The sequence below is a fragment of the Nicotiana tabacum genome, chromosome 22 (assembly GCF_000715075.1).
Source record: "Nicotiana tabacum cultivar K326 chromosome 22, ASM71507v2, whole genome shotgun sequence".
Lineage (NCBI taxonomy): Eukaryota > Viridiplantae > Streptophyta > Magnoliopsida > Solanales > Solanaceae > Nicotiana > Nicotiana tabacum.
Window position 1 is genome coordinate 211,197,136 of NC_134101.1, and position 12,563 is coordinate 211,209,698.

General features: G+C 35.3%; 1 protein-coding gene across 1 annotated transcript; it reads right to left on the reverse strand.

Moving 5' to 3' along the window:
- Nucleotides 1-1,021: 1,021 nt before the first annotated feature.
- Nucleotides 1,022-7,876, reverse strand: LOC107765383 (2-oxoisovalerate dehydrogenase subunit beta 1, mitochondrial). Its single transcript, XM_016584019.2, has 13 exons — nt 7,533-7,876; nt 5,225-5,336; nt 4,964-4,999; nt 4,820-4,879; nt 4,688-4,745; nt 4,510-4,607; nt 3,097-3,186; nt 2,959-3,027; nt 2,773-2,859; nt 2,475-2,570; nt 2,312-2,389; nt 1,311-1,397; nt 1,022-1,227 (listed from the first exon to the last, which is right to left on the reverse strand). The coding sequence occupies exons 1-13, from the start codon at nt 7,715-7,717 to the stop codon at nt 1,192-1,194; spliced, it is 1,092 nt and encodes a 363-aa protein (XP_016439505.1). The 5' UTR covers nt 7,718-7,876; the 3' UTR covers nt 1,022-1,191.
- Between the last annotated feature and the right edge of the window lie 4,687 nt (nt 7,877-12,563).

Here is a 12,563-nt window from a genome sequence, read left to right on the forward strand (position 1 = left end):
TCTTATGCAGCGGCGGCACGACGAATTTTGTGGCCTAAAGTCAAACTTTACGAGGGGCCTTAACTTTTAAATTTTTTATTTATTTATTTTAAGTCTATTTTTTTTAGTTTTTTTTTAGATACAAAGTTATTAATAATTTTCTTATAATCAAAAACTCCTAATAAGTATTTCTCAATTGACAATATAGCTAATACATTTAACCTTTCTTGTGACATTGTTGTTCTTAGGTAAGATTTTATCAATTTTAATTTTGAAAACTTCTTTCCGCTAAAGCAACAGTAACATTATTCCACAAACAATTTAGGCATTTGAAAAAGAACTAAATCTTTTTATTTGATTAAGTGTATTAATTAAACAGTTATCTTCTAATTGTACTATTTTCCTTAATACTTTTAATTCAGGAAATAAATTCAAATCATCAATATCGAATTGATTATTGTGCTTTAAGGAACATTCAAGAATAAGGCAATATTTTTTCAAATTTCCAACATCTAGTGATCTTAGTTTTACTGCCAAATAAAATAATTTCATATGCTTAGAATTGTTCAAATCTATTTTGAAGTGAAAAATAGTGTTGTCTATTATGTACAAAAGTAATCAACTCTAAAGGACTCTTCGAAAGATTTTGAAATTTTATTATCAACATTCGCATCAAATTGTTACTTCTTATATATCACACGTTTCTTACGAAATTCGGATTTGATATTCATTTCAAGTGCAATTTTCTTGGTAGAAATCATAGCAATTGCAAATCCTTCTTCTCTATATTTGTTAAAGAAAGAAATCAAACTTTTTTAACTTTACAAAACTCTTTTTAAACTTATACATAGTCTATTAGGTGTAACAAAAAATGAACCTTCACAAATACGAGACCTAAAGCGGTTGCTTTACTTGCTTTATGGATGGGCCGCCCTGAGCTTATGCACCAAAATAGAGAGCAGAGCGGTTGCTTTATGGATGGGCCGCCCTGAGCTTATGCACCAAAATAGAGAGCAGCGAGCCAGTACTAGAATGACAGGGGTAACCGAATATAGATTTTTCTTTGAATTAATTGTTATTAGCAGTAGAAATAACAGGGAATGTTTTGAACTTGTATGTTAATACAGAACAGCCAATCATGAACTACACAATGCATAAATTAGTTGAAATAACAATCTAGTGTGGCAGTGGCTCCACATGAGTGGAAGAGCATTAGTAATTCACAGTAGATTTGATTGCGTCCAGTATCTGCAGGCAAAAAAAAAAGAGCAGCACTTTAGTCAGACTCGGGGTGAAACTTCGAAAATGAAAAAAGTTTTAAGCCCTGTTACCTTGTTCTTTGTAGGCAAGTAAAAGGGTTCGAAGACGAGAGGAAAAGGGGTATCTAACCCACATACTCTGGCCACTGGAGCTTCCAACTGCAAAGCAACTCAAATATTGAACACTTAGAAGTACTTCATTTCGTAACGTCTTGACAAAACATTGGAACATGAGAACACACACATGCAGATGGAGTCTATGTTTAACGGATTCAACTTAATCCAGTATTTTTACAAAAAGCCTTTATCTCTGTGTGTGCGTGCATGAAACCACTAAGATTTCACTAAATATTAAATTTTGTATTTGAAATGTATGATGAATTCGGTGTTAAGAACTTTAAATGTTAGATTCATTATATTTAAATCCTGGTGCCTGTTAGAACATAGGACTCCTTACGGCATTTTCTATTTGATAAAAGAGATTGGAGAACTAAAATGCTCATACTAGAACTGCTAGCTTCTTGCAGCATGTTCATGTTCATGCTATTTACTGACGTCCTCAACTAACAGAAGGGCCTTACTAAAACACCCCTATCCAAGGCAATCACCTCTAATACATAAATTATTCATGTGCACCAGCAAAGCATATTGATACCCATACAAGATTCCGATTCATAAAGCACTCCTGGTTTAAAACAGGACCCAGTTACTGAACCTGAGATAAGGCAGGTGGCAAATACTTAACTTTTAGCTAACCCAGTTACCCAGATGCTAGACAACACTGACAAGTTCAGTAGCCTCACCCACTCACACAAGATATGGCGCCTAAGTCCAAGATCACCAGGAGTATGTATGCAAAAGCTCTAAGTTGTTTGCATTTTTCCAAACAACCGAGGTACCACTCATTATTCCTTAAGACTGCTTGCTTTAACTATGTTTCACAAATCCAAAAGCACAGAGGGCACATGACCTTGCCTATGAGTTATAGGGTTTGACATTTATTAAGGTGATCCAGGAAAGAAAAGGAAACTAACATAAGTCTACAAGGAGACCTAAAATAAGGAAATACATACTCTCATAAAGCAACGCTCAACTATAGATGCAGAAATTTCAGCACCAAATCCACCTGTCACAGGAGCTTCATGACTAACCTACAAACCAGAAACTTCCAGTAAGTTATTTAATTAGGATGATATTACCTCTTCAATTCCGTAAAGCATTGCTTAGAATACTCACCAGAAGCCTTCCTGTCTTTTTGACAGAAGCCTCTACTGTTTCCTTGTCCCATGGTATTAAAGTTTTAAGGTCTATCAGTTCGCATGAGATCCCTTCCTATAGAATATACGTATTTAGAAGCTGATAAGTAATCAGGAGAAGTACATAAGAGGTACAGCTGAAAGATTAACTGATAGATATGATACAATACCAAGCGTGAGAAAGAAGTTTGAGCATGCAAAAACCATGGACAATAAAATGACAAGAAATCTATTCAAGGCAACATATTATAACAGATCTATTAGAAACTAGTATTCACCTTTGCAGCTTCAATGCATGCCTGCTCCATAGTAGATAGCTGAGCTCCCCAACCAACTAATGTGATATCACTACCTTCCCTGATGACCTGCATTTTTGCATACACTTCAGATTTTTTTGATAAGATAATGGTAGCATGCTCTTCAGCTTTCAAATTCATAATAAACAATTAAACAAGACATCATACCTCTGCCTCGGAGAGAGGCAACATATAATCATCTTCAGGAACTTCTTCAACAGCCATCCGGTAAAGCATCTGAGATTCATCCAGACATATTCAATGATCTGCAGCAAAGAGTATTACGAGGAACGTAAAAGAGATTACCTTTGGCTCAAAAAAGACTACAGGATTTGGGTCACGTATGGATGATAACAGCAATCCTTTTGCTTGATGTGGACTGCGTGGGATGACCACCTTGCACAAATAATTGCACAAAAAGTTGTCGAAGGTATGTGTTCAATTCCATAAAGAAAAAGGAAGTGCATCTGGTTTCTAAAGAAAATATATCAAGAATTTCAGGAAAAGAAAATATAAATAATTATTCCCAGAATCCCTTTAGGAGTAGAAATTATAAGCAAAAAGGTGACAGATAGGGAAAACAGAGTGAGCATATAGAAGATAGTAATGGAATCACGGAGCTTGGTGCTTCACTTAAAATCAAGATTGGGAAACAAGCCACCTCGAAAAATAATCAGTCATCAATCCAACCAACGCTCATGATGGTAATGGCTCACGAATGGAGAAACTCAATCTATATACTGTATTTGGAGAATAATGATTTTTCTCATTTGCAGGGAAGAACTTGACAAACAAATATTTGATGTCCATCTTGTAGAGACTTATGAAAAGGAAAAAAAAAGAAGGAATGTCCGTCTTGTAGAGACGGAAAACTTTGCATGTGTTTGCTAGCATCCTATTTGAACTCACATTGCCAGTACTAAACCCACATAAATAAGGACTGGGGTAAGGCAACGACCAGCTAAAAGAAGTCAATTTATGAGAAATCTTCACAATACTAAACGCGTCGAGATGTGCTCTCCTGGGTACATGCTACATCGGAACCTGGGCGTGATGAAAAAGAAAAAGGAAAGTGTTCCATCACCTCACCTCTTGGATGTGAGCAGTGGCGGAGCCACCTTTGTCCAAGGGGTGTAAATTGACAACCCTTCACCGGAAAATTACTGTGTAGCTAGGTAAAATTTCTTTTTGTGTAATAGAATGCCCTTGGCTTCTTCATAAGCTGTTTATATTTTGACTCCTCTTAGTGAAAAATCCTCCACCACTAGACTTGAGGAAGTATAAGTAAGGGTTACAGTCATGGACGGTATGGGTAAAGAAGTCGGTCCCATCACATTTGCCATGCGAAATTTAGGTTCATTGACAGATAAGATAATACAATTACTAGATACCTTAACGAGGAGAATTGATATTGCGTGTTTACATAAGACTATGTGTACAGGAAAAGGCTAGAGCGATTAACTACAGAGGTTATAAATTACAGTAACCATATGAAAATCATTTTAGCACCAGAACTTAAGAATAAAGTTGTAGCACTAAAAAGGAATGATGATATGGTTGTTTCAATAACGCTAGCACATGGAAAGGAGTCAATCACATAAATAGTGCCAATGCTTCGTAAGGAATTAAAGAGGAACTAAACATGTAATATGGTGATTTTGAGAAAAATCATTCAAAAGAACCTGACAAGTATAAGATGCAAAGAAAGACGTGGGATACCTTTATACCAGGAACATGGCAGAAGAAAGATTCAGGGGATTGTGAGTGGTAATGCCCGCCATGTCCAACAGCTCCATAAGGTGCTCTTATAGTTAAGCCTGGAAATCATGAGCAGCTCAGCATCTTGAAACTTAGATAAAATGATGAAGTGCAATAAAATCATATGTTCTCCAATTACCTCCGCAGTTGAACTGATTACCACTCCTATATCTGAATTTCGCAGCTTCATTGACAATCTACAAAACGAAAATCTGACAGTCGATAAATGTCATGCCGATATGCTAGTACATGACTCGGCGAAGATGCATACCTGATCAAAAGCAGGAAAAATATAATCTGCAAATTGAATTTCTGCTATAGCTCGATTGTCCTGAAATTTAAGGAAGCAAAAAAATAACAATATCAGCAAACAGTTAACTATTTAGCTTTCAGTATTTAGAGCTCAGAAGCTGACCATTGCAGCCAGACCAATAGCAAATCCAACTATGCCCTGCACATAAAAAACCATTAGCGGATACACTTTTTCACACAAGAAAGTAATTTGGGATGCTGAGGAACCAAATGGTCAGGTTCTTATGCACCACACATTGTATCAAATGACATATATGCTGAATTTCTTATTATTAAAACAAAGAAACAGGTGGTATTAGCTCAGGTCTTTCACCCAGAAAGGGCTAGAGTGGATGTGGAATATAGTAGATAAGCACAGATATACCTGCTCACATAAAGGAGTGTTAAAAACCCTCTGTTTTCCAAATCGGTCAGCTAATCCAGTAGTGCAACGAAAGACACCACCGAAACCAACATCTTCTCCAAATACATAAGCACTGAGAAGAAAATTCATCTTTCATCAATGAACCATAAACAAGCACATAAAAATTGCAAGTAAAAGAGAACAGGCCGGCAAAAGCATAATCTATTATTGAGCATGAGTAGATCCAGCTGAAATGGTCAGCATTACTTGAAGAAGTTTGGATGCTATTTAGATGCAATCTAAACAAGTATACTGGGATTTGCGTGTCTGTGTCAACTAATATTCCAAAGTTAAGCTGGAAGCAACTGGTAACTCCTCCTATGAAGGTAAGGAATCGAAAGCTGAAGGCTCAAGCTATCATCCTTATATTTCTGGAGACGCTTAACGCTAATACGTTGTTGTATTACTCGTAAATACTGTTCTGGAAAATAAAATAGGTATTCTTGAGATAATACAAATGGTACAGTTATTCCTGCAGAAAAGAAGATAATACAAACGATACAGTTATTCATGCAGAAAAGTAACGAACGAGAACGTTGTGGGAGCGACATCTCCTCTCCCTCACCACTACCCCCTTCTTATCCATTCATGTGTCAGAGCTTAAAAGAAGTTGTGATGCAAAGTACATAGCAAATGACAAATGATGCATAAATGAGATTGGTCTAAAGCATTCACATAACTGATACAAAAACATGATGAGAATAGATAGCCAATAATAAAGCTTCTGTTGGAAAATTTATCACAAAATTTAAAAAAAAAAAAATACAAAAAGAATGGACTATTTCTGTTTCTTAAGGACATTTGACCAGTCTTTGATCAGCATAGACTCTTTTTTTTTAGCTTTTTTTTAGATACAAAGTTATTAATAATTTTCTTATAATCAAAAACTCCTAATAAGTATTTCTCAATTGACAATATAGCTAATACATTTAACCTTTCTTGTGACATTGTTGTTCTTAGGTAAGATTTTATCAATTTTAATTTTGAAAACTTCTTTCCGCTAAAGCAACGGTAACATTATTCCACAAGCAATTTAGGCATTTGAAAAAGAATTAAATCTTTTTATTTGATTAAGTGTATCAATTAAACAGTTATCTTCTAATTGTACTATTTTCCTTAATACTTTTAATTCAGAAAATAAATTCAAACCATCAATATCGAATTGATTATTGTGCTTTAAGGAACATTCAAGAATAAGACAATATTTTTTCAAATTTCCAACATCTAGTGATCTTAGTTTTACTGCCAAATAGAAAACCAAAAATATTTTCATATACTTGGAATTGTTCAAATCTATTTTGAAGTGAAAAATAGTGTTGTCTATTATATACAAAAGTAATCAACTCTAAAGGACTCTTCGAAAGATTTTGAAATTTCATTATCAACATTCGCATCAAATTGTTACTTCCTATATATCACACGTTTCTTACGAAATTCGGATTTGATATTCATTTCAAGTGCAATTTTCTTGGTAGAAATTATAGCAATTGCAAATCTTTCTTCTCTATATTTGTTAAGGAAAGAAATCAAACTTTTTCACTTTACAGAACTCTTTTTAAACTTATACATAGTCTGTTAGGTGTAACAAAAACTAGGCCTTCACAAATACAAGGCCTAAAGCGGTTGCTTTACTTGCTTTATGGATGGGCCGCCCCTAATAAAAAGAATGGACTATTTCTGTTTCTTAAGGTCATTTGACCAGTCTTTGATCAGTGTAGAGTATCTAAATTATGTTCAAAAATGAAATTTTAGATTTAAAACCAAATATCACATACTTATGACCCTCAAAATGAGAATTGAGGGGTGGAATAAAGAAGAATCATTTCAGTTTAACGAAAAGATAGCTTCTTGGCTTTTTACTTAAAAATTGTATTTGTACAAGGAAAGGAACTTGCTTTCTCCACCTTCTCCAACTTTAGATTCTCATTATAAAATCTTTGTTGAAAATTCAATTTATCAGTATTATTCCCGAATAACTTAAAGATTATACTTTCTCCTTTATCTATTTCTTTTTTTTTTTCTTTTCTTTTTTCCCTTTTCCTCCATCCACATAGTTTAAAAGTACAGTACTAGTAATACTTGTAGTCTTTTGTTAATCAAGCAAATTAACAACAACGTACTACCACCTTCCCTCTTTCTTTTCCCGCTTTGCTAATTTCTAATTCGTGATTGAGCGATAGACTGATCTAGGGACAACAAAACCTAACTTTTTCGTACACTTACCAAAAAAGGAAATTGGAAAAATACAAATACAATTAAAAAAAAATACCGAGGATCAGAGTCTAAGGCGATGTGAAGAGCTTGATTAATAGCAGTAAAAAGGTTGACAGATTTGCTGGGACTGATTCCTTCACTTTTTTTAAGCGTCTGATCAACTGTTGACGAAAATCTCCTACTTTGATTTTTGGAAGAAATTGTAGCCAATTTCCCAATTCTTCTGAAACTGCTTGCCATTTTCTATGTAATTTTTACAAGAACTAAAATTTTCAGAACAACAATATGTTTATTTGGAGAAAGTGAAAATATATTGAGCTAAATATGAGGAAGAAGAGGTTGTTGAAGAGAATTTATTAGAGTTTGGTATGGGACAAAATGAAATTAATAAATCTACAGATGGTCCACGTTGGTAGAGATTATCTTATACGCTTGGCCTGTTTATTTGCTCTATAATGGCAGCCGTCAAATCATTTTGATTTGGTTTTAGTAAAGAATTTCGTAATGGATAAAATTAAAGGAAATAAATTTATTTCAAAATTAAAATATATGGATGATAACATTACCATAACGAATTAGTGCAGTACTTTTAAGTTTAATTCCAATTTGTACGGTAGAATAAATCGGTAACTAAGATTATTTGACTTTGACTTATATATACATTGAAGAATTATAATTTCGACAATGGTGGAAACTCTTTCGCAACACAAGAACTTTTCGGGTGTGTTTAGTATAGTGGAAAATGTATTCCGTGGAAAATGTTTTCTTGAAAAATAAGTATGTTTAACCAAAAATAGTAATTTCGGTCAAAGCGTTATTTTAAAAGAACTCGGGTTACTGATAATCAATATATAAAATGAATAAAAGAAATTGGCTTTGATAATAACCAGATGAACAGAAGAAAACAAAGTAAATCAGTATATTTCGGTGATATTTCGTGTCCTTACAAATGATCAATCTTCTCCTTTTATAGCTATTTCTAAGTGGTACGTTTCGTTTCTTCCATAATTGAGCCATTATTGTCAATTAATGGCATTTAATAACATTTAATGTAACGTTACAATCAACATTCATATTTGATTCAATACAGATTTCTTAACGTTTCTGTATTTAATGCCCAATAGTTCGTATCTATTCCTTATTTTCTATCAGATTCATTCTCTTCTGTCATAAAGAGGTTCGAACACCTGCCTTCCTTGCCTTTTATCTGAATGATTGTCCGTGCCTGTTGAAGCTCGTGCCTCTTTGATTATTCTTCATCACTTGTTCCTCTTTAACTGGTCCACGTGTCATGCCGTGTCATCTTATAATGAATTCCATATATAAACTTAATTTTCCCAATACAGATAGTCCTCCCACTTGCCATTTATTCATCAATACAATATTTGGGAAGTGGACCTTATTAAAGCGGGAATATTTGCCGCCATTTAATTTTTCCCTGGAACTGATGCTTCAACTATCTCATTTAATGTGCATGACACGTGGCGTCTCATGGTTGGCTCTGCAACCTTTCAGTGCCTTTTAAGGCTCTTTTACGACTTCACCAATTACGAAGCGTCAGTTTTCATTATGACGTTTCCATCATTACACCTTTTCCTTTGACGGTTGCTTCTGACTATAAATATAACTTTTTACCCTTGTCCTTTTCACAAAAGTTCAGAATATTCAATTCTAATCTTCTTCTTCCTCGTACTACTATGTCTTCTTCAAACCCTAACCCTCGGAGAGTTCCCATTGTTGACAACTTTTCTCTTGCTCCTATTAGAAGTAGGAGAGGAGGAAGGCTTTGTAGTTTAGAGTCTTCTTCATCACGAATCCTCTCTCTTCCTTCATCGAGTTCTACTCCTCCGTCTAGAACTAGAGGTTCCCTTTCTCAAAGGTCTTCTTCTAGAGGTAAAGAACCCTCTGGACCTCTTCGTGAACCTTTAGTAGAGGAAATAGTCCCTGCGGAACTATCTTTCTACAACGATAGAGAATCCCTTAGAAACCAATTGTCCTCTTTAGATCGTGCTGATACTTATCCGACTCAAATCACCGAAGGTCTGATTTCAATAGTTCGTAGAGATTGCCATTAGAGCCATGACTTTCCCAATATAATCTCTAATGTGAACCAAAGAATTACCTCCTACTTAACTGGGTTTTCTTTTGTTTACACTTACCCTTTCACATTGGGTTTTAAGCCTACTATTGACCCTGTTATACTTGAATTCTGTCGTTTTTTCGACGTTTGCTTAGGTCAAATTGGCCCTATTGTATGGAGGGTTGTTGCCTGTTTGAGGCATTTGACCAACATGGCTGGCGTGCCTTTTACTTTCTCTCATTTAATCCATCTCTATTATCCTAAACTCTTTTGCCAAGGAGTCTTTACTCTAGTGGCAAGAAGCAAAAGAGTTCTAGTCAGTCCAGAAGATGACAAAGACTGTGGCTGGTACGCCTGGTTTGTTGCTGCCCCCACTGTCGGTTTAGTGGGTGATGAAAATATTTCCTTCCCTGAGAAGTGGAATTTTGCACGTGAGTTTTCTTTTTAATAACTTTCTCGTACCTTTTTTCCTCAATTTTGATGATCATTATTTTAATTTTCCTTTTCTTTTCCAGCAACCATGGGAGTTGTTGATGAAATTCCTAATTTCCGTGGTTGGGTAGGAAAATTGTTACGTTCCGCTCCGATGGACGGTAGATCTTGGAAAAATCTCTCTTATCGTTTTGGCTGGAAAGTGAAAAATCACGGTAAGAATTTTCTTATTTTACTCATTGTTTTCTTCAGAAATTATTTTGATCCTTCTTTTTGTCAGGATTTCCCATTCGAGGCGTAAGTTCTGAGGCCGCCGCAGCTTCCAAAATTTCTATAGAAAGAGCCCAAGAGATAATTTTAGGTTCTTCATCAAAAAGGAAAGCTTCTGTTGATCAAGACTCTGGGGAGGAAGAAGAACAAGATGAGGGCTCTTGGATAAAAAAGCCAAGGGCTAGAAGAAGAATTATTTCAGATGATGAAACATCTCCCCCTCATTCTATTCCTTCCACCGAGCCTGTTGATGCCTCGTTGGTGATTTCTGATGATGATACTCCCGCTGCTGCTCATGTTTCTGTTGAACAACTTTTTGCTCGCGGGTTTGGTAGTGAAAGGTTTGGGCCAATTTCTGATGTAGCACCCCTTGCTTCTTTTTCTACACTCGTTCCTTTGATACCCTCTTTGCTAGTCGTGACTGTTACCGTTGCTGCTCCTCCCCAGGTTGTTTCTACTCCCCAGGCTGTTTTTACTCCTTCTACAGTTCCTCCTTCTTCAATTTCTACTTCAACTATCCATCATACCGAGGTTGGTTCCTCAAGTAGAGGTGAAGCTATGAGGCAAGTTACCATTGAAGTTCCTGTCGAGGGTAACCTTTTGAGGAAATCAGGTCGAGCTGACGTGTGGTTGAAACCTTTGATTGGTCCAGTTGAAAGAGCTTAACTTGATGGCCACAGTTCCTTGACTTTGATGAACGATATAGTGCATGCTTCTTTAAAGGTATCCCTTTTTCAAGCTTTACTTTACCTTTTTTCTATTTTCAGGGTTTTCATCTTTCCCTTTTTTTTAGGTCAATCTAATTGGCACAGAGATGATGAAGAGGGTTTTCCTCTTAGAGCAATGAGCGTGTGACTACCAAGTGGAGGCGGATAATTAGAAGGAAAAGTTTGAAAGTCTTCAAATCGACATGGAAATATTAGAAGAGAGTAGATGTACCTTAGAGCAGCAGGTAAGGGTTTTAACTTCAGAGTTGGCGGTTGAAAAGGCTTCATCAAATCAAGTAGGTAAAGAGAAGAATCTTCTTGAAACCTTTTTTTCCGAGCAACTCTCCAAGGCAAGTGAAGAGATCAGAGAGTTGAAGGCTCTCTTAGGTAAGAAAGAAGCATATGCTGGTGAACTCGTGCAGACTCTGACTCAAACTCAAGAAGACTTCCGGGTATCTTCTGATAAAGTTCGTTCCTTAGAAAATTCACATGCTTCTCTTCAAACTTCTTATGATTTTGCCTTGGCTGAAAATGAGAAGTTAAAAAATGAAATTGCTGACTGGGAAAGAGATTATGAGATTCTTGAAGATAAAACCGCAATTGAAGTGAGTTGGGCATTTTTAAATTCTCGCCGTAATACCCTTGTTGAATTTAGCCAGGAGAATTTTAACTTGGAATCTGATTTAGCCAAAATCAAAGAGACTATTGAAAAATTCAGTAGAGCCAAGACTTTCCTTCTCTCGTGGCTGAAGCTTTTGGCGATGTTGAAGATGATATGGGTACCCTAATTCCTTCAAGTCAAATTGAACCTGCTGCTACTGAAGACCCTGCTTTGGTTCCTTCTTCAACTCCTCAATGACAAGAGAATGATGTGTGACTTTTTTTTTCTTTTTCTTTGGTGGAATGTAGTTGCAACCCTTGGTCTTTTTTGAGGGTTTGAAAACATTATGTCTCCAGACCTTTTTCAGGGCATTTTGTATAAGCAACTCTTAGTTTATGACTAAGTTCATACTTAGTCTAAACTTTTTAATATTAAGAAATTTTGTAGCTATTTTTGAACTTCTATCTTGCCTTATATTTAAAGACTTATTCGTTAATTTGCACTTTTATTTTGTAAAATACTTTCTTAATTCCATGAATGTTTTAAATCAATCATGAATTTTATAAAAGAGGGACCTTTTATATTCGATACTTAATGAAGAAGACGTCTCAGCTTCATAATGGTGTTAATGTACGATAAAAGAAATAGGAATACACTTGTTTATTGGAATAACCTCGACAAGTTTTTATTTGAACTTTGTCAATTTCTACCTTACATGTATTTAAGTAACTTCTATAACTTTTTCATAACTATTTTCCTTACATCAGATTCCAAAAAAGAAAATAACACACATGTTTTTATTTATAACTCGTTTCAGTACATTGCCTTTAACCTTACTATGATAAGGTTTTTCTTTGGCCTTAGCTTGTAACTTTGCTCTTAGCTCGTAACTTTGCTCTGCACTTGACTCATATAATGAGTAGACTTTTCAGGCTTGAACTTTGATTATCTCCCAATCTTCTTTGCCTTCTTTATACATATGTCCATGCATATTAT

Bases quoted from the DNA above. Each gene is read 5' to 3' on its own strand.
- LOC107765383 (XM_016584019.2), bottom strand. From the start codon at position 7,717: ATGGCAAGCAGTTTCAGAAGAATTGGGAAATTGGCTACAATTTCTTCC. The intron at 5,000-5,224 runs GTATATCTGTGC...TTTTATGTGCAG, and splicing joins ACACTCCTTTATGTGAGCAG to GGCATAGTTGGATTTGCTAT. The intron at 2,571-2,772 runs GTGAATACTAGT...TATATTCTATAG, and splicing joins CATGCATTGAAGCTGCAAAG to GAAGGGATCTCATGCGAACT.